The 22,601-nt window shown below is 42.9% G+C and overlaps 1 protein-coding gene across 2 annotated transcripts in view; it reads right to left on the bottom strand.

The window, feature by feature from the left end:
* The window catches only part of ADGRE3 (adhesion G protein-coupled receptor E3), a 62,408-nt gene that overhangs the window by 17,724 nt on the left and 22,083 nt on the right, over positions 1-22,601 (bottom strand). For both annotated transcript variants that reach the window (XM_042249788.1, XM_042249789.1), the window contains 2 exons: positions 13,115-13,292; positions 9,035-9,151 (listed from right to left, as the gene is read on the bottom strand). In XM_042249788.1, coding sequence (XP_042105722.1) covers positions 9,035-9,151; positions 13,115-13,292 — 295 coding nt within the window. The remainder of the gene's footprint in view (positions 1-9,034; positions 9,152-13,114; positions 13,293-22,601) is intronic.

The following is a 22,601-nucleotide window of genomic DNA, read 5'->3' as shown; positions in this document are numbered from 1 at the left end:
CTCCTCTATCCTCCACTATCTCCATTATATGGAGGAGGAAATGGCAATCCGCTCCAGTATTCTTGCCCAGAGAACTCCATGAACAGTATAAAAATTGGGAGGGAGGGGTAGAGAAGAGGCAGGTGGAATTTTGCAGGAGGAAGAGAGGAAAGAGACTGGGTCAGTCATAAAGAGGAAAAGGAAAGTAAAATTAACCCTCTATATCTGCAGGTTCTGTATCCACAGATTCTATGAACCTTGGATTCAAAATATTTTTAAAAATCCCAGGGACTTCCTTAGTGGTTCAGGTGCTAAGACTCTGCACTCCCAAGGCAGGGGGCCCAGGTTCAATCCCTGGTCAGGGAACTAGATCCCACATGCTGTGACTAAGATCTGGTGCAGCCGAATAAATAAATAAACATTAAAAAAATCGAGAAAGTCTCAGAAGGCAACACTTGAATTTGCTTTGCATTTGCAGCTGTTTTCTTAGCTTTTGCATTGTATTAGGTATTATAAATAATCTAGAGATGATTTAAAATATAAGGGAGCACGTGCATAAGGTTATATGCACATCTATATCAAATACTATTGATAAATCATTTTATATAGGGACATGAGCATTCGTGGATTTTCATGTCTGAAGGGTCCAGGAACCAATCCCTCTTGGAGACTAAAGGACAGCTATAAAAGGAAGTTGGGTAAGACTTGTGTGATATCATTCCACTTCCCCTGTTGTCTCTTGAAGACTTCAGTAATGACTAACTTGTTTTGCAAGACCTTTAGAACTGGTTTTGTGTTTCTTTTGTATGAAACAAAATGTTGAGGCTGGACCCAAGGAAATCCATTTGTAGTTGGTACAAGTATTTCTATCTCTTTAGATAGAAATCTAATTATTTCTTTTCCATATATATTTTATATATATATATATATATATAATAAAGTTATAGGAGGAGAAGGGGACGACAGAGAATGAGATGGTTGGATGGCATCACTGACTCAATGAACATGAATTTGAGCAAGCTCTGGGAGTTAGTGATGGACGGGGAAGCCTGGTGTGCTGTGCAGTCCATGGGGTTTCAAAGAGTTGGATATGACCGAGCGACTGAACTGAACTGGTACATATTATATAGTGTAAACCAGATATAGATAACATACAGAAATCATTACCTATGTGCTTACTTGCTCTGTTGTATCCAACTCTTTGCAACCCTATGGACTGTAACCTGCTAGGCTGCTCCGTCCGTGGGATTTCCCAGGCAAGAATATTGGAGTGGGTTGCCATTTCCTCCTCCAGGGGCTCTTCCCCACCCTGGGATTGAACCTGTGTCCCCTGCATTGCAGGCAGATTCTTTACCTGCTGAGCCATCAGGGAAGCCCTCTATCTATCTATTTATCCACTTTTTTTTTTTTTTTTTAGTGCCTACTGTGTCCAGACATTATTCTGGGGATACAGTGGGGGACAAAATAGCCTGAATTTCTCTTCCTATTGATCTTACTTTCTGGTACAGGAAACAAACATAAACAAGCAAATAAAGGTGTTAGATAATCATTGCCTAAAGCCGCCCACCTTGGCCATGCGCGATGATAACCACTTGGGTGAGTTGTCTCACAACAGGAGGTCCCAATGAGGAACTTGGTACTGCCACCCAAAAACTAACTGGGAGAATTTGGGAGGGGCCAAAAGAGGGAGGAGACAACCATCTTCCCAGAATCCTTTGCACTGGAATCCATCTTGGCTGAGATGCTCGGGCCACCAGGAAGGACCCTGACTCAGACTATGGGCCAAGGATGATGACTGACCGGAGACAACCTAGAAACTAATCGCATTACCATAAACCTTGAGACTATGAGCCATGTGGCAAAGCAGTTTTCCTGCTGCTTTCTGCCTGGGGACCACTTTCCAATAGAGTCTCTTGCTGTCCAGGCACAGGTCTCCTTGGACAACTCATTTCCAAGTGTTGGGAGCCCACTCAACAAAAGTATATAGCAAAGACACCTTGCTCTGATATAGGATTAGTGCTCAATTCTATGGAGAAAATTAAGTGAAGTAGGGGACAGTGGAGCTTCTCAGGTGGCCCTAGTGGTAAAGAAGCTTCCTGCCAGTGCAGGAGATGTGGGTTTGATCCCTGGGTCAGGAAGATCCCCTGGAGGAGGACATGGCAATCCACTGCATTATTCTTGCCTGGAAAATCCCATGGACAGAGGAGCCTGGTGGGCTACAGTCTATGGGGTTGCAAAGAGTCAGACACGATTGAAGCGACTTAGCACTTATGCCAGGGGACAGCAAGAGGTGGAGGATGCTGTTTTAGACAGTTTTCAGACAGCAGGGTGGAAGGAAGGAGGATATCTGAGAGGAGAGTGCTCTAGGAGGAGAAAACAGCAGAGGAAACCCCCCCAGAGACACGACTGTGCCCACCTGCTCAGGAATCAGCAAGGAGGCCAGTATGGCTGCGAATGAGTGAGGCGGACAGTGGGAGGAAGTGAGGGCATGGTGGGGGTTGAGCTTGTAGGGCCTTGGGGAGAATTTTGCTTTTATTTTAAGCCAGTGGGAAAACTACTGGAGGATTTTAAGCAAGGGAATGGCATAATTTAACACAGTTTGATAGGCTAAAAATATATATGCACATGATATGTTTATATTATACATTTATAATTTTATTACATATTAAGGCATACACATAACTTACAGTAAGTCCCCTACATATAAACGAGTTCTGTTTGGAGAGCATGTTTGCAAGTCCAATTTGTTCCTAAGTCCAACAAGATTAGCCAAGATACCCAACTAACATGATTGGCTGCATCATACCGTAATAAGTTTCTAATACTTTTCACATGAACAATACATAAAAAACAAACAGAGAAAATAAAAGAAACATTTGAAATCTTACAGTACAGTACCTTGAAAAGTAGAGTAGAACAGTACAATAGCTGACATGCAGGGGCTGGCATCTAGTGAACAGGCAAGACGAGTTACTGACTGGAGGAGGGAGAGGAAGTGAGATGATGGAGCTGAAGGATCTTCAGCAATAGGAGTTGAGGGCAAGCTGCAGTTGCACTCAGGCCTGATGTTGATGGGATGCAGGTTCCCACCTTGAAGACTTACATGTAGTGGACATTTTGTATATCAATAGTGTTATGGGCCAAGTTGTGTTCCTCCCCAAAATTCATGTGTTGAAGTCTTAATGGTACTTCCTAATGTGACTGTATTCGAAGATAAGGCTTTCAAAGAGGTGATGAAATTAAAATGCGACTGTTAGGGTGGGCCTTATCCAGTCTACCTGGTGTCCGTATAAAAGGAAATTTGGACACATGAAGACAGACTAGGGACACATGCCCCCAGAGGAAAGGCCATATGAGGACATCGTGTGAAGATGGCCAAGGAGAGAGGCCTCTGGAGAGACCAACCTTGCCAACATCTTCATCTTTTATCCCTAGCCTCTACAACTGAGGGAAAATAAAATTCTGTTGTTTAAGCCACCAGTCAGGTATTTTATGACAGCCTAGCATATAACATGGGCTTCTCTGGTAGCTTAGCTGGTAAAGAATCCCCCTGCAATGCAGGAGACCTGGGTTTGATCCCTGGGTTGGGAAGATTCCCTGGAGGAGGGCATGGCAACCCACTCCAGTATTCTTGCCTGGAGAATCCCCATGGACAGAAGAGTCTGGAGGGCTACAGCCCATGGGGTCGCAGAGTCAGACATGACTGAGCAACTAAGCACACAGCACAGCATATGTACATACACACATAAGATATGGAATGTATATACACACATATACTATATATCAATTATATGTATACGTATATGCACATATGTGATAAGATGTTAACAAGATGTCAGTATTCCCACGTCAATAAGAATTCACTATTGTAGCTGCTGAGAAGTCCACATGACAAAGAGGTCATATCTAATGAGTGGTTAAGGACCTAGAAATAAGAACCATGTTTCTGGATTCAAACTCCATCTTTGCCACATACTAGCTGTGTGGTTCCCAGGTGGCTCAGAGAATTCATCTGCCAATGCAGGAGATGCGGGTTCGATCCCTGGTCCAGGAAGATCTTCTGGAGGAGGAGATGACAACCCACTCCAGTATACATGCCTGGGAAATCCCATGGACAGAGGAGCCTGGCGGGCTACAGTCCATGGGAGTCACAAAGAGCACAATTTAGAGACTGAACAACAATAAGAAACAAGCTGTGTGGTTCATCCTACTGGGATAAATCCCCTAGCAGGTGTCTCTAACCAGATTTTTCTGGCTTCTCTCGAGGGATGAGAAGTAGGAGATTCACTTCTGCTTCTCTGAGTTGATGGCAGTTTCTGTTCATCAGAAAGAAACAGCGGTGGGTGGTTGGAAGGCATCAGCAGGTGATCAGTCTACCTGATCCGATGCTCGGAAATTGCTTGTTTTTGAGCTGAAATATTCTGGTGTAAGAGCAAATCACATGTAGAAAAGAAAAGAATGGCTATTGAGGTTTCCAAGGTTGACCTTTGTTGCCAGGGTTTGCTCTCTGAGATAGCTTATAGGGAGAGGAATCATGTGATTCTATGTCTTGGGTTACCTGTGACAGTCCCAGTTCATACTTGGTGTCACGGTGTAACTTAATAGGATCCCTTCTGGTATTAAAATTATCCACCTTTTGGAGATAAATTACAAGGTTGCTTTAGACCGGAGGTTCTCAACTGCAGGCTATCCGGCCCTCTCACCTCAGCTGACACTGGGTGGTGTCTGGAGGAATTTTTGGTTGTCACAACTGGGGAACTGCTATAGACGTCTAGTCTAAGGCCAGGGATGGTGTTCAACATCCTACAGGGCACAGGATGACTCCCTACAATGAAGAATGATCCAGTCCAAGACAGAACCTGAGGGACAGAAAAATGTCCCTTTATGAGTTCGTCATGAACCCATCAATGTGTTCTTTTCTCTCTTTAGGAATCGTCAGTCCTCAACCTAGACATGGATTTAATTCGATGACCATTTCTGTTCTCAGATTCTCTGCTGGTAAAGGACTGCACAGAGAAAGAATTCACGGTTTTCACCCTGAAGCTATGGTGGTGGTGGAGGGGAGGGGCGAGGTGGGGGAGGGGACATGTCGATGAACAGATGTTAACACATTAGATGCGGGGATAAGGTAGGTTCAAAGTGCTGGCGGAGCACAGGAGAGGGAAAGCCTGACTCTAGTGCTGTGATGGAAGCAGGCCCCGGGAGGCTTCACAGAGGAGGAAAAAGTTGAGCTGGGTTGAAAGAATAAAAGTCCACCCTGTGGAGTGTTGGTTAACTGGCAGAGGGACAACCAGGGCAATGCTTCAAGATGAGACTGCAAGGGTCATTAGGGAAAAATAAATAGTCTGCTACTGCGCATGTAAATGGTACTTCCCTGGTGGCTCAGTGGTAAATAATCTGCCTGCCAATGCAGGAGACACAGATTTTAATCCTGGGCCGGGAAGATCCCCTGGAGGAGGAAATGGCAACCCACTCCAGTATTCTTGCCTAGGAATTTCCATGGACAGAGGAGACTTGTGGGCTACAGTCTATAGGGTCACAGAGTCAGGCATCACTGAGCATGCACAAATGCACGGGCATGTCTATGCAAGTGCTCCCCGAGGCACGTGCCTTCACATTACGAAGTCTGCAGTTCATGTACACAGTTCAGCCTAGACAGTTGTTATGGACTGAGCTCTGTTCTCCTCAGATTCATATATTCAGTTATGGTTTTCTCAGTGTGTATGTCCAGTCATGGAATTGCTGGGTCATATGGCAGTTCCATGCTTAGTTTTTTTAAGGCACCTCCATACTGTTCTCCAGAGCGTCTGTACCAATTTACATTCCCACCAACAGTGTAAGAGAGTTCCCTTTTCTCCACACCCTCTCCAGTATCTGTTGTTTGTAGATTTTTTGATTATGGCCATTCTGACCCGTGTGAGGTTGTACCTCTTTGTAGATGAAACTAGAGCCTGCCATACAGAGTGAGGTAAGTCAGAAAGAGAAAAAGAAATATTGCATATTAAAGCATATATATATTAAAAAATAAAAAACTAAAAAAAAAGCATATATATGAAGTCTAGAAAAATGGTACAGATGAACCGTTTTGCAGGACAGGAATAGAGGCACAGACATAGAGAATAGATGTGTGGACACAGAGTGAAGGAGAGGATGGGACAAATTGAGAGAATAGCATCGAAGCATATACATCACCATATGTATAACTAGTGGGAAGCTGCTGTACAGTTCAGGGAGCTCAGCTCAATGCTCTGTGATGCCCGAGAGGGCTGGGATGCGGGGTGGCAGGAGGGAGGCTCCAGAGGGAGGGGGTGTGTGTATACAGCTGGTTCATGATATTGGACAGCAGAGATTACCCCAATATTGTAAAGCAATTATATCCTGATAAAAAATAAAAAAATATTGTTGACTTCCTAATTCCTAGTACCCCACAATGTGACCAAGGAACAAACTGGATTGCAGATATGTTTGGAAGCTTTCAGGCTCCCTCACCACACTGTAATGGGGGAACCTGGTGAGCATGCAACCATGAAATCACATGGTTGGAATTTGGCTTCCATCCTCCTCCTGGCCCATCCTCCAGTGAAGGCAGATTCAAGTTCTCATCTTGGGGGAGGAGAGGAAGTGAGAAACTAATTGCCACATGAGACTTTCTCAGTTCAGCATGTGCTTAGTTGTCTGCGTTTTATCATCTTTTCTTTGGAACTTTGGGCGATAGCGCAGACCAGCTGTCTGTACAGACCCCACATTCATGTAATTGGATTTTAAGACCCTCATTTATTGTGCTACAGTAATTGTAACATATGGCAGTTATAACAGAAGTCTTCCTGCCAAATGAAAAAAAATATTGGAGGTGTTCATGCAGACAACCCAAATTTTGGTTTCTCTTGAAAAATCAGACAGTCTGGCAATGCTGGGACAGTTAATAGTAACAATTTCTCTCTCTACACAGGCTGTAGCGGATGCTGTAGGCACCCTAGCTTTATTCCTTTGGCACTTCTGTTTTTTTTTTTTTTTTTTTAACATGCTGATGGATTCTACTGCAAGCAGCTGCGACTCTGTCTGGGAGCTTTCCCTAGAGTGAACATGTTTGATCTGTACACAGGGCAGGCTGGAAGAGCCTTGAAGTTCACTTGTGCCTGCAACCTCCAGGAGGGCTCTTAACCAGTGATGGATCAGAGCAGGTGGATAAAGAGCTCGGCTCAGCTCCCACTCCCTAACTGTTATTATTATTTTAGTTTTGGAATTTGGGATTTTCATTGCAGCATGTGAGATCTAGCTCCCTGACTAGGTATCGAACCCAGGTCCCCTGCTTAGGAGTGCAGAGTCTTAGCCACTGGGCCACAAGGGAAGTCCCCTTTATTATTAAAAAAAAATTTTTTTTTTTTTTACCATGTTGAGTGGCATGTGGGATCTTAGTTCCCTGACTAGGGACTGAACCCCTGCCCCCTGCCCTGGAAGCACAGAATCTTAACCACTGGACCGCCAGGGAAGTCCACTAGCTACCTCTCTTTGAAAAGGGTAACTCAGTGGGATTGAACCCCAGTCACCACCAGCAGTAACCTGCTCGCTAACGTAATAATCCCTGTATGGGCTGCCCTCTCTTCCTTGTCTCACTTCCTGTTTTCCCTGTTGGGATGATTAAGTTTGTGTGTCAACTTGGATAGGCCTTAGGACCCAGATATTTGGTCAAAGACCAGTCTGGATATTGCTGTGAGGGTATTTTTAGATGAGATTAACACTTCAATCAGTAGATTTTGAATAAAGCAGATTGCAGTTCCTAATGTTGGTGGGCCTCATCTAATCAGTGGAAGGTGTTAAGAAAAAGACTGACCTCCCCCTAGGAAGAGACTGCCTCTGGACTCAGGCAGCAACAGCTTTTTCCTGGGTCTTTCAGCCTGCTGGCTAGATTTTAGATTTGCTGCCCTCCACAATCGCATGAGTTAAATTCTTAAATCTCTCTCTGTCCTTGCCCATGTCTCTCTATCTCTGTTTCTCTTTCTCTACATATACACAGCCTATTGGTTCTGTTTCTCTGGAGAATCCTGATTGATACACTTACTGATTCTTTCTGAGATCATCTCCCATATAAAACCATCACACTTGTTCCCCTTACACTTATCCATGCACTGCTTCTAAGGAACCCAAACTGAGAACCAAATAGAAAAGCCCCTAAATTACAAAGAAGTCTCTCTTTCATGATGAAGAACACAAAACCTCCATTTTAGGTAGGAAGATGTCTTTTTTGTAATTAAAAAAAATTTTTTTTTAAGGAAAGACTCAAATGGCACAATCTTAGTGAAACGCAGCAGAACCCTATCCTATAGTCCTTGTTCTCCAAGTCCTCAGCCTACCTTTTGTCTGTGGGTAAACTTTAGCCAAAAGTTAGTTTAATCAGAGAAGTGAGAACATAAAGAAACAAAAGAAAATAGTTACAGGAGATCAAATGATAATAGTTTAGTCAGTAAGCAAAGTCAAGGACTCTTAGTTCCTGCTCAAGGGCTATAGGTAATATTCTGAGCCATATCCTTTGAGCTGTCTTATAGGTAGAGACCTCCACCATGTGGAGAAATTAACTACATGATTACCAGACTGTAGCCACGACATAAACTGTCGCATTTCCAAGAACTGGCCTCCAGGAAATGGGGACAAACCAACCCTGGAACCAAGACTAGCTGTGCTTAGAACTGACCACCAGCAACCAATTTTGAGATGACTGTCTGAGCTACTCTGCTGTTTCTGCACGTAGCCCCCTCTCTCCATCTATAAAAGCTCTAGCCCCCTGGTTGTTGGGGTGAGGGCTGTTGGCCTTTGGACAGGTTTGGATGCTAGTGACCCTCCTCCCTGGTTACTAGCATCCAAAATAAAGCAAACTTCCCTTTCCACTAACCTAGCCTCTTTAATGACTTTTGAGCAGAGAGTAGCCGGACTTGGGTTCAGTAATATCAGGGTAACAGACCCATTAGAGAGGAGCCTACTGGGGACATTTTCCTCACTACTTACACAGTGATGCTGCTCTGTATGTCTTAGGGATTCTGAAAGCAGCCACGCCACGTACCTTGTATGTTTCCCTGGATGACATCTTTGCAATGGATTTCCATGGAGTTCACTTGGGCATTCAAGCTGAAGGTGACTTCCTTGGAGCAGTTGTCTGTAACAACTCGAGTTTCAACAGCTGGTAAGAAAAACAAAGGGCAAACTTACCATTATTATAAGTTTTAAAAATGTGCATAGTTACATGAATAGCTTAACTTTACTGAGTGTCTAGAATGTGCCAGGCACTGGGCTAAGAGCCTTACATTGATACATTGCCATCTTATAGCAGCCTCATGTAACACAATGAAGGACCTTTCAGAAGAGCAAACTGAAATTCAGAATTTAAGTAGGACTCTAACTCCTGTATACTTGCTAAGAAAATATCTCATGACAGAGGAGCCTGGCAGGCTCCATGGGGGTGGCAAAGAGTAGGAACTGACTGAGTCCTGTGTTCTTTTTTTAAAGACTTCTTTTTTACTGTGGACCATTTTAAAATTCTTTATTGAATTTATTACAATATTGATTCTGTTTTTTATGTTTTTGTTTTTTGGCTGAGAGGCATGTGGTATGTTAGTCTCCTGACCAGGGATTGAACCCACACCCCCTGCATTGGAAGGTGAAGTCTTAACCACTGGACTATCAAGAATGTCCCCTGAAACCATATTCTTAACTAACATTCTTTAGCACATTGTCTTGGAAGCAACGATTCTGTTTCTAGGAATTTGTTCGTGAAAAACAATAATGACTAAGAGGGCAGAATTAGCTATGAGAAAGTCCATGGCAGTAAAGATGATAAAGGTGAAAATGAGAAATGACCTAAAGTTTAGGAAGAAATTGGTTGAATAACTTATGGTTTCTCTTTATAATGGGGAACCATGCTTCCAATAAAAATGAAGTCACAGAATAAGAAACAATAAGTTCATGAAAATATTTATCTTAAAAATCAGAAGATATGAGACTGGTCATGAGTTGGAAATTATTGAAGGTAGATGAGGTGTGCAGTGGTCTTATTATGTCTCCTTTTGAGTGTGTTAAAAAAGTTAAAGAAAGCAATTATAGAGAGCGGGAAGTTATGGCAATTACCAGCCTTGGTTCTAAGTGCGTTGAGTGCAGCATTACTATCTCGTTTTATAGGTGAGGTGATGAAAGCTCGCTGAGGAAAGGGTACTTTATATCATTGATTAAACAATGAAGGGGACTTCCCCGGTAGTCCAGTGGTTAGTGGTAGTCCAGTCCAGTGCCCTTCCAATGCAGGGGCTGCAGGTTTGACCCCTGGTCAGGGAACTAACATCCCACATGACTCCTGGCTTGGCCAAAAACAAAACCAAACCAAAAAATCAATTAGGAATTGGCCAAATCAGAGAATATAAGAATTGCTTGGAATGTGGTTTAATTTTAAATACAAGTGTCCAGATTCCAGTTTCCTGAGAAGTTTAGGCACTGGATTTATCTTATAAAAATTGATTATTTTATGAAGTATTTTATCATGAAAGTTGGTAAAATAAAATGATTAGTTAGGCATACACAAACACATTAGCAGCTCTGAGCTGAATATTAATAAAATGCACAGTAAACAGCATTTCTGGAGGCCAATATAGTGATATGTATCAAAAGTTCATAGAATGCTTTCTTCCTTTTGATCTAACAATTCCTCTTCTATGAATTTATCCTAAGAAAACATTTAATGAATAGATACAGATGAACCTTTAATGGTCTTTGTCACAGGGTTGTTTTGTAACTACCCACATTTCTCAGAATAGGGAAATAAATTATTATGTAAATAAATTATATGTACAATGCAACTATATAAACCATTGAAGACAATAACATAGCTAATGGTATATATGACGTACATGGAAAGATGTTAGTCACGTAATGAGTGAGAAAGCAAGTTTGGCAAGCAATGTAAGTTTAACGTACATAACAAATATGTGTCTCTTCATCAGACATGTACCTGCATGGGTATTGGATTGGAGCACTGAATTGTGGGCAGATTTGGCTGGTCTCAGTTTAGTTTTGTGTATGTGTTTTTTCCTAATTAAAAATTTAATACTTGGCTTTGCTATGGTATTTTATTTTTTATTTTCAAAAACAAAAGTTAAATATATTTAAGGTGTACAATATGAAGACTTGACACATGTGTGCATGTGTGTGTGTGCTCAGTCGCTCAGTTGTGTCTGACACACACACACACACACATATATAGTTAAATGATTACTGCAGTCAAGCTAACTGACATATCTGCAGCACATGGATATATAACGAATATGTAAGACAGGTATGGGAATACCAGACCACCTGACCTGTCCCCTGAGAAACCTGTATGCAGGTCAAGAAGCAACGGTTAGAACTGGACATGGAAAAACTGACTGGTTCCAAATCGGGAAAGGAGTACGTCAAGGCTGTATATTGTCACCCTGCTTATTTAACTTATATGCAGAGTACCTCATGAGAAATGCTGGGCTGGAAGAAGCACAAACTGGAATCATGATTGCTGGGAGAAATATCAATAACTTCAGATATGCAGATGATACTACCCTTATGGCAGAAAGTGAAGAGGAACTAAAAGCCTCTTGATGAAAGTGAAAGAGGAGAGTGAAAACACTGGCTTAAAACTCAGCATTCAAAAAACGAAGATCATGGCATCCAGTCCCATCAGTTCAGTTCAGTTCAGTTCAGTTGCTCCATTGTGTCTGACTCTTTGCGACCCCATGGATTGCAGCATGCCAGTTCCATCCCTTCATGGCAAATAGATGGGGAAATAATAGAAACAGTGACAGACTTAATTTTCTTGGGCTCCAAAATCACTGCAGATGGTGACTGCAGCCATGAAATTAGAAGATGCTTGCTCCTTGGAAAAAAAGCTATGACAAATCTAGACAGCATATTAAAAAGCAGAGACATTCATTTACCAACAAAGGTACACCTAGTCAAAGCTGCGGCTTTTCTAGTAGCCATGTATAGATGTGAGCATGGACCTTAAAGAAAGTTGATTGCCAAAGAATTGATGCTTTTGGACTGTGGTGTTGGAGAAGACTCTCAAGAGTCCCTTAGACTGCAAGGAGATCAAACCAGTCAGTCCTAAAGGAAATCAATCCTGAATATTCATTGGAAGGACTGATGCTAAAGCTGAAGCTCAAATATTTTGGTCACCTGATTCAAAGAGCTGACTCATAAGAAAAGACCCAGAGGCTGGGAAAGATTTGAAGGCAGGAGAAGGGGTCGACAGAGGATGAGATGATTCAACGGATTTCATTACCGACTCAATGGACGTGAGTTTGAGCAAGCTCTGGGAGACGGTGAAGGACAGGGAAGCCTGACATGCTGGTGTCCATGGGGTTGCAAAGAGTGGGACATGACTGAGTGACTGAACAACAACAAAACATCATTTTTATTAAAAAATTTTTTTTGGTCACACCAGGAGGCCTATGGAATATTAGTTCCTGGACCTGCTCAGACCTCAGCAGTGAAAGTGCCAAATCCTAACCACTGGACTGCCAGGGAATTCCCCCATCGGCAATTTTTAAAAACAGCTCTATGCAGGGGTAACTGATGTACAGCAAATCTCACATATTAACGTGTACAATTGGATGGGTTTCATCGAGTGTGTACCTCTGTCAAACCACCATCACAGTCAAGGTAGACAACATTTCTGTCACCACCAACAACTTATCCAGATTTTCTCACATCCCTTTTCCATCCCTTCACTGGCTCTACCCTCTGTGTCACTGGAGATTAGTTTGCATTTTCTAGAATTTTATATAAATGGATGTGTTCGTGTGTGTTCAGTCATTTCGGTTATGTCCGACTCTTGGTGACCCTAAGGACTGTAGCCCCCCAGGCTCCTCTATCCATGGGGATTCTCCAGGCAAGAATATTGGAGTGGGTTGCCATACGCCCCTCCAGGGGATCTTCTCGACTCAGGGATTGAACCCATGTCTCTATGTCTCCTGCGTTGGCAGGCGGGTTTGTTACCACTAGCGCCACCTGGGAAGCTGTATAAATGGACAAACACAGTCCTCGTTTACTTCTCTCATTGCTTGATGTGGACCCCAGTTAGTAACCACCCCCCTGCGTGTCTCAGGTCTTACTGTCTTCTTACCCACAGTGCTCTTTTGGACTTTCTGGATTTCCTGGTCTGGTGCTTTCAAGGCAGTGTTTAGAACATCTGATTCCACTGTCTGGAGAATGTCTGTGACCGTGGATGTGATATTTCTCTTCTCTTCCAATACCGTCTTATTGGTGAGAAGAGACTCGATAGTCTCAATAATCCGTTGCATCTTTGAAGAGAGAAAGAATTAAAAAAACAATCCAAACGATAGGTCCCACATCCCAAGGGTCAGAAGAAAACCCAAGAAAGAAGGCGGTGGGGTCAGACGACCGGTTCACATACTGACTCCACCTCTCACTGGCTGTGCAACCTTGGGAAAGTCACTCAGTCACTCCGTGCTTCAGGTTCTCCATTTAGGATGAGGATGGTACTAAGACCCCATAAAGTTTGGGGGAAGATTAAATTAATGAAGAGACTTTATTTTTAGAACAGTGTTAGCCTGGTAAACACCGTAGAAGTGTTAGTCACTCATTTGTGTCTGACTCTTTGTGACCCATGAACTGTAGCGCATAAGGATCCTCTGTCCATGGGATTCTCCAAGCAAGAATACTGGAGTGGGTTGCCATTTCCTCTCCAGGGGATCTTCCTGACCCCAGGGATTGGACCTGGGTCTCTTGCATTCCAGGCAGATTCTTTACAACTGAGCCACCAGGGAAGCTCAAACATCATATAAGTGTTAGTTATTAAGAGCATCTTTTACCAACAGGGAAGTGATAAAATTTTTAGAAATAGACCAGTGGTTCTCAACTGGGGGCAATTTTCATTCGCCAGATGGGAAGACGTTTGGATTGTCCCCACTGTGGAGTGCTATTTCTACTGATAATTAGGCCAGAGATGTTACTCAGCATCCTATAATGGATGCGACAGCCCCACAGCAAAGAACGACCCAGTCTCAAATGTCAATAGGGCCAGAGTTGAGAAGTCATTGAGTAGTATCATAGCTCAGAAGGAACTCTAACTGGCCTTTTTGTATCTAGAAATGTATTGTTTTTTAAAAGCTATATTAAACTCATTTAATCGATCTATTTATCTTACTGATTTACTGAAATATAGTTGATTTACAATATTATATTAGTTTCAGCCATACAATATAGTGGTTCTATGAAGAATAGCAAAAAAGATGAAGGGCCAGTGCCTGAAGAAGAGCGAAGGGTCAAGGTGAAATTTTAAAACTGTTGTTATAGAAGACAAATTCATGGTTACCATAGAGAGAAAGGGCAGGGAGGGATTAATTTGGAATTTGGGATTAACAGATACACATTACTATATATAAAAGAGATAAACAACAGAGACCTATGGTATAGCGCAGGGATGCCTATTCCCATATCTTGTAATAATTTATAATGGAAAAAAATCTGAAAAAGATTATGCGTAACTGAATCACTTTGCTGTACGCCTGAAACAGTAAAACAACAGTACGTCAGGTTGAGAGAGTATCACTGACATATGCACACCACCCTGTGTGAAATAGATGGCTAGTGGGAAGCTGCTGTGTAGCACAGGGAGCTCAGCTTGGTGCCCTCTGATGACCTAGAGGGGTTGGATGGGGGCGGAATGAGGCAAGCTCAAGAGGGAGGAGGTATACGTATACTCATAGCTGATTCACGCTGTTGGACAGCAGAAACTAACACAGCATTGTAAAGCAATTACACTCCAATTAAAAAAAACTGTGCTTCAACAGAAATTGTCGCATATGTGATTTGAAAAATTATTTTTATGTTGACCTCTACATGCTTTTACTCAAAGTATTGTCCTCAGACAAGCAGTATCAGCATCAGATGGGAGCTTATTAGGAATTCAGACTCTTAGATCCCAGTCCACATATTCTGAATCCAAACCTGCACTGTAACAAGCTTCTAAAGGATTTGTGGTATGTTAAGGTAGTAGGGGGCTTTCCTGGTAGCTCAGGTGGTAAAGAATCTGCCTGCAATGCGGGAGACCCCAGTTTGATTCCTGGGTGGGAAAGAGCCCCTTGAGAAGATTGACTACCCTCTCCTGTATTCATAGGCTTCCCTAGTGGTTCAGCCGGTAAACAATCTGCCTGTAATGTGGGAGACCTGGGTTCGATCCCTGGGTTGGGAAGATGCCCTGGAGGAGGGAATGGCAACCCACTCCAGTGTTCTTGCCTGGAGAATCCCCATGGACTGAGGAGTCTGGCAGGCTACAGTCCATGGGGTTGCAAAGAGTCAGATACGACTGAATGACTGAGCGCAGCACACAAAGTACTAGACAGTAAGTCCCATTGGGGCAGTCCTTGATGAATAGCGCTATGTGGCTTCAGTCATTTCTGACTCTTTGCGACCCTATGGACTATAGCCCACCAGGCTCCTCTGTCCGTGGGATTCTCCAGGCAAGAATATTACAGTGGGTTGCCATGTCCTCCTCCAGGGGATTTTCCTGACCCAGGGATTGAACCAGCATCTCCTGTCTCTCCTGCATTGCAGGCAGATTCTTTACCACTGTGCCACCTGGGAAGCCCCTTTGGTGAATAGCAGGGGCTCAGTAAGTGTTCATGGGTTAAATGGGTATTTTTAATAGGAAACTATCATGCCAAAGAGTTATAAGCAGAGTAATATGTAAGGGTTGCAGGGACTTTCAGAATCAGGTTCAAATAAGCCTTTTTTATGGTCTACTCTTTCAGTCTAACCAGTGTTGGTGGAAATTCTGAGCTGAGTTTTCTAGTGAAAGGGCAGCCCCCCTCCTCAGCCACACCTGATGTAAAATGCCTCTCTCTCTTCTACATGGCAGCAGAATTCTTCTTGGTTTAAACTCATTTGTAGAGAGTAGGTGCCAAAGTATTGGGTCATCAGAATTGCTGTTTTAGTGTCTGATCTAACATGATGACTTTGTACCTGTCTTTTTTTGGCAAAGCATTTTGTTTTTTCGAAGTGAAATTCACGTAACATAAAATACATCCTTTTAAAAGTAGGTTCTTTTTTTTTTTTTTTTCTTGCCGCATAACATGTGGAATCTTAGTTCTCCAACCAGGCATCAAAGCCACATCCCCTGCAGTTGGAAGCATGGAGTCCTAACCACTGGACCACCAGGGAAGTTCCTCACCCTTTTAAAGTATTAGTTCAGTTCAGTTGCTCAGTCGTGTCCGACTCTTTGTGACCCCATTAACTGCAGCACATCAGGCCTCCCTGTCCATCACCAACTCCCAGAGTTCACCCAAACTCACGTCCATCAGGTCGGTGATGCCATCCAGCCATCTCATCCTCTGTCATCCCCTTCTCCTGCCCTCAATCCCCCCCAGCATCAGAGTCTTTTCCAAAGAGTCAACTCTTCACATGAGGTGGCCAAAGTACTGGAGTTTCAGCTTCAGCATCAGTCCTTCCAAAGAACACCAAGGACTGATCTCCTTTAGAATGGACTGGTTGGATCTCCTTGCAGTCCAAGGGACTCTCAAGAGTCTTCTCCAACACTACAGTTCAAAAGCATCAATTCTTCGGCCCTCAGCCTTCTTCACAGTCCAACTCTCACATCTGTACATGACTACTGGAAAAACCATAGCCTTGACTAGATGGACCTTTGTTGGCAAAGTAATGTCTCTGCTTTTCAATATGCTATGTAGGTTGGTCATAACTTTTCTTCCAAGAAGCAAGCATCTTTTAATTTCATGGCTGCAATCACCATCTGCAGTGATTTTGGAGTCCAAAAAAATAAAATCTGACACTGTTTCCACTATTTCCCCATCTATTTGCCATGAAGTGATGGGACCAGATGCCATGATCTTCGTTTTCTGAATGTTGAGCTTTAAGCCAACTTTTTGTTCTCCTCTTTCACTTTCATCAAGAGGCTTTTTAGTTCCTCTTCACTTTCTGCCATAAAGCTGGTGTCATCTGCATATCTGAGGTGATTGATATTTCTCCCGGCAATCTTGATTCCAGCTTGTGCTTCTTCCAGCCCAGCGATTCTCATGATGTGCTCTGCATAGAAGTTAAATAAATAGGGTGACAATGTACAGCCTTGACATACTCCTTTTCCTATTTGGAACCAGGCTGTTGTTCCATGTCCAGTTCTAACTGCTGCTTCCTGACCTGCATACAGATTCCTCAAGAGGCAGGTCAGGTGGTCTGTATTCCCATCTCTTTCAGAATTTTCCACAGTTTATTGTGATCCACACAGTCAAAGGTTTTGGTATAGTCAATAAAGCAGAAATAGATGTTTTTCTGGAACTCTCTTGCTTTTTCCATGATCCAGCAGATGTTGGCAATTTGATCTCTGGTTCCTCTGCCTTTTCTAAAACCAGCTTGAACATCAGGAAGTTCATGGTTCACGTATTGCTGAAGCCTGGCTTGGAGAATTTTGAGCATTACTTTACTAGCATGTGAGATGAGTGCAATTGTGCGGTAGTTTGAGCATTCTTTTGCATTGCCTTTCTTTGGGATTGGAATGAAAACTGACCTTTTCCACTGCTGAGTTTTCCCAATTTGCTGGCATATTGAGTGCAGCACTTTCACAGCATCATCTTTCAGAATTTGAAATAGCTCCACTTGAATTCCATCACCTCCACTAGCTTTGTTCATAGTGATGCTTTCTAAGGCCCACTTGAGTTCACATTCCAGGATGTCTGGCTCTAGGTGAGTGATCACACCATCGTGATTATCTTGGTCGTGAAGATCTTTTTTGGATAGTTCCTCTGTGTATTCTTGCCACCTCTTCTTAATATCTTCTGCTTCTGTTAGGTCCCTACCACTTCTGTCCTTTATTGTGCCCAACTTTGCATGAAATGTTCCCTTGGTATCTCTAATTTTCCTGAAGAGATTTCTAATCTTTCCCATTCTATTGTTTTCCTCTCTTTCTTTGCATTGATTGCTGAGGAAGGCTTTCTTATCTCTCCTTGCTAGTTTTTGGAACTCTGCATTCAGATGCTTATATCTTTCCTTTTCTCCTTGGCTTTTCAGTTCTTTCTTTTCACAGCTATTTGTAAGGCCTCCCCAGACAGCCATTTTGCTGTTTTGCATTTCTTTTCCATGGGGATGGTCTTGATCCCTGTCTCCTGTACAATGTCACGAACCTCTGTCCATAGTTCATCAGGCACTCTGTCTATCAGATCTAGGCCCTTAAATCTATTTCTCACTTCCACTGTAGAATCATAAGGAATTTGATTTAGGTCATACCTGAATGGTCTAGTGGTTTTCCCTACTGTCTTCTATTTAAGTCTGAATTTGGCAATAACAAGTCAGTAATAACTTAGAATGTCCATGATGTTGTATAACCATCACCTCTATGTAGTTCTAAAACATTTCCATCATTTCCAAATGAAACCCATTAAACAATTGCTTCCCATTCTCCCCTCCCCCAGCCTCTGGAAAGTACAAATCTGCTTCCTGTTTCCCTGGATTTGCCTATTCTGCACATTTTATGTAAGTGGAATCATATACTGTGTAATCTTTTGTGTCTGACTTCTTTCACGGAGCATAATGTTTTTGAGGTTCATCCATATTGTACTGGGAATCAGAACTTCATTTTTTACGGCTGAATAATATTCCACTGTATAGGTATACCGCATTTTACTCATCTTGTCATCAATTCGTGGACATTTGGGCTGTTTCTGTCTTTTGGCTATTGTGAATAGGACTGCCAAGAGCATAGTTGTGCAAGTATATATTTGGGTCCCTGCTCTCCCTCTTTTTTTTCTTTAAATTATTTTATTGAAGCAGAGTTGATTTACAGTGTTGTATTAGTTTCTGCTGTACAGCAAAGTGCTTCAGTTTTATATACACATTTTCATATTTTTTTCATCATGGTTTACCACAAGACATTGAATGTCACTCCCTGAGCTATAAGTAGGACCTTGTTTATCTGTTCTATATATAATAGTTCACATCTGCTAACCCCAAACTCCCGATCCAATCCTCTCTGACCCCCTCCCTCCTTGGCAGTGCAAGTCTGTTCTCTGTGTCTGTGAGCCTGTTTCTCTTTTGTAACTAAGGTCGTTTGTGTCACACTTTAGATTTCACATACACAACATCATGTGGTATTTGTCTTTCTCTTTCTGACTTGCTTCACTTAGTATGATAATCTCGAGGTTCATCCATGTTGCTGCAGATGACATTATTTCAACCTTTTTTATGCCTGAATAATATCCCACTGGGCTTCCCAGGTGGTGCTAGTGGTAAAGAACCTGCTTACTAATGCAGGAGACATAAAAGACGTGGGTTCAGTTCCTGGGTTGTGAAGATCCCCTGGAGGAAGGGCATGGCAACCCACTCCAGTATTCTTGCCTGGAGAATCCCATGCACAGAGGAGCCTGGCGGGCTACAGTCCACTGAGTCACACGGAGTCGGACACGACTAAAGTGACTTAGTAATACTCCATCATATGCATGTACCACATCTGCTTTATCTATTCATCTGTCGATGGACATTTAGGTTGTTACCATGTCTTGGCTATTGTGAACAGTTCTGCCGTGAATATGGGGATGCATGTATCTTTTTGAATTCTACTTTTGTCCAGGTATATGTTTGGGTCCCAGCTTTCAATTCTCTTGGGTATATTCTTAGAAGTAGAATTGTAGAAAGTGAAAGAAAGTGAAGTCGCTCAGTTGTGTCCGACTCTATGCGACCCCATGGACTGTAGCCCACCAGGGTCCTTCGTCCATGGGATTTTCCAGGCAAGACTACTGGAGTGGGCTGCCATTTCCTTCTCCAGAGGATCTTCCCGACCCAGGGATCGAACCTGGGTCTCCTGCATTGCAGACAGACGCTTTACCATCTGAGCCACCAGGGAAGCTCAGATAATTGTAGAGTCACCTGATAATTTTATGTTTAATTTTTTGAGCAACCTGACAGTGACTTTTATAATGAAATGTTCCCATTTGATAACACGATTATTTGTTCATTACTGCAGTGAACAGATGTTGAACTCCCAAGGCTGGCTTGGTCTGATTCCCCTCCTCAAGGAGCTCACTGTCTAGTGAGTGAGTGACAGCACACCACTTAAGTGTCATCAGTCTGGAGGAGATAACAATAGATAACATGGATGGAATGTGTACTCTGGACCCGGCACTGTGCTGAATACTATACATGTATTATCTCATTTAACCTGCTCATCATTATCCAAGGGGGCCATCACCACCCTCATCTTAAAGATGAGTAAATTCTTCTCAAAAAGTGTGATGGTTAATTTTATGTGTCAGCTAGACTGACTCATGGGTTACCTCGATGTCTGGCCAAGCATCATTCTGGGTCTGACATGAAATTAACATCTGCATGGATGGAGGAAGTAAAGCTGATTGCCCTTCCTGATGTGGTTGGGGCTCATCCAGTCAGTTTGGGGGTCTGATTAGAACAAGAAGTCTGAGTAAGAGGGAATTTCCTCCTGTCTGACTGCCTGTGCCAGCCTTGAGCTGGGACATTGCTTTTTAGCTTTATTTTTTAAAAAAATTATTTACTTATTTTAATTGGACACTGTTTTTAAACTTTATTGGTGTGTGATTGCTTTACAATGTTGTTAGTTGCTGCTGTACAATGAAGTGAATCAGCTATTTCTAACATACATCCTCCATCCTTTTCCTCTTGAACCTCCCTCCACCCACCCAACCCCCTGTAGGTTATCTCAGAGCACCAAGCTGAGCTCCCTGCGCTTTATAGCAACTTCCCACTAGCTCTCTATTTCACACATGGCAGTGTATTTATGTCAAACCGAATCTCCCAATTCATCTCACCCACCCCTTACCCCACTATGTCCGAATGTCGGTTCTCTACATTTGTGTCTCTATTCCTGCCCTGCAAATAGATTCATCAGTACCATTTTTTTTTTTTTTAAGATTCCACATATAATACATGAATATTTGTTTTGGTCTTTCTGACTTCACTCTGTGTGACAGACTCTTTAAGCCCATCCACATCTCTACAAACGACTCAATTTTGGGACATTGTTGTTTTCCTTCAAACTCACACTGAAACATCAGCTCTTCCTGAGTTGGTCTCAGATCTCTGGATTCAAACTGGAACTACATCATCAATTCTTCTGGGTCTCCAGCTTGTTGACTGCAGATTTTGGGACCTGTCAGCCAGTTCCTTATAATAGCTCTCTTTATAGCTTATCTCCTATTGGTTCTGTTTCTCTGGAGAACCCTAATGCTGTGAGGTCATCATCTTGCCCAAGTCACTATTAGGATTTGCAATCCCTACCGTAAGAGCATAGTCTGGTGGGGACTTCCCTGGTGGTCTAGTGGCTAAGACTGCTCACCCAGTGCAGGGGGCCTGGGTTTGATCCTTGATTAGGGAACTAGATCGCACACGCTGCAACCAAGAGTTCTCTCAACTAAGACTTCACACACCACCACTAAAGATCCCAGTGGCCACAACCAAGACCCAGTGTGTGTGTGCTCAGCTGCTCAGTTGTGTCTGACTCTTTGTGACCCCATGAACTGTGGCCCATTAGCCTCCTCTGTCCATGGAATTTTCCAGGCAAGAATACTGGAGTGGGTTGCCATTTCCTGCCAGTGCAGCCAAATAAATAAATAAATAAATAAGAACATACTGGGAGGATATTAACTCAGATGGAGGGAGTGATGGAGGCCATCCAGAAGGAGGTGACACGTGAATTGGGTCTTGAGTAAAGAAGAGTGGAAGCAAGCAGCCAGGTGAGGAACTGGAAAAAGGAGTTTTAGGTAGAGAGAATGGTGTGTATCTGAGACCTGGAGCTTGGGAGGGCAAGGCATGAAGAGTTCCTTGGGAGTAGAGAAGGGTGAAGTTGGGGAGTGGCGAGAGGGAGGAATGAGCTCATTTTGTTAGACAATAGATGCTCAGAAACATGTATCATTCTCTTTGCTAAAGTTCAGAGTCAATTTACAGACACTAATGATTTTGTGTACCTATAATCATTTTCTTGGTCTCTCTTAATTATCCTACAGTATCCATTTCCCCTTCCTGTGTGTGTGTGTGATTTTTTTTGCTGTACTAGGTCTTCATTGCTGACCTGGGCTTTCTCCAGTTGTAGCAAGTGGGGGGCTACACTCTAGTTTCGGTGTGTGGGCTTCTCATTGGTGGGCTTCTCTTGCTGCAGAGAATGGGCTCTAAGGCGTGCAAGCTTAGTTGTCCCACAGCATGTGGAATCTTCCCAGACCAGGGATAGAACCCATGTTTCCTACATTGGCAGGTGGACTCTTAACCACTGGACTACCAGGGAAGTTCTATCCTCCTATTTTTAATAATAGAATAAATTTCTCAAATTTTATCTGGGCTGTGCCACCCAGTCATAGATAGTATTGTCCCAGCTTCCTTTGCAGCTAGGTTTCACTGTGATATATGCAACTTCTGGATTGTCACCTTAAGACATGTCTCCAAAGAAGTTCTCCTGACCTTATTAGCACTTTAGTGAGTAGATGAGGAGAGAGGCCCTCTCTTCACTCTCCTCCTTCATCTTGTACAACAGACAGCTTGCCTTGGATTTCCCCTCCCTTCTACCCACCAGTATGAATGCAGAATTGCAGCAACCCAGCTTTGACTATGCAGTTGAGGACAAG

Source organism: Ovis aries, chromosome 5 (genome assembly GCF_016772045.2).
Source record: "Ovis aries strain OAR_USU_Benz2616 breed Rambouillet chromosome 5, ARS-UI_Ramb_v3.0, whole genome shotgun sequence".
Taxonomy (NCBI): domain Eukaryota; kingdom Metazoa; phylum Chordata; class Mammalia; order Artiodactyla; family Bovidae; genus Ovis; species Ovis aries.
This window is presented reverse-complemented; position numbering and strand designations above follow the sequence as displayed.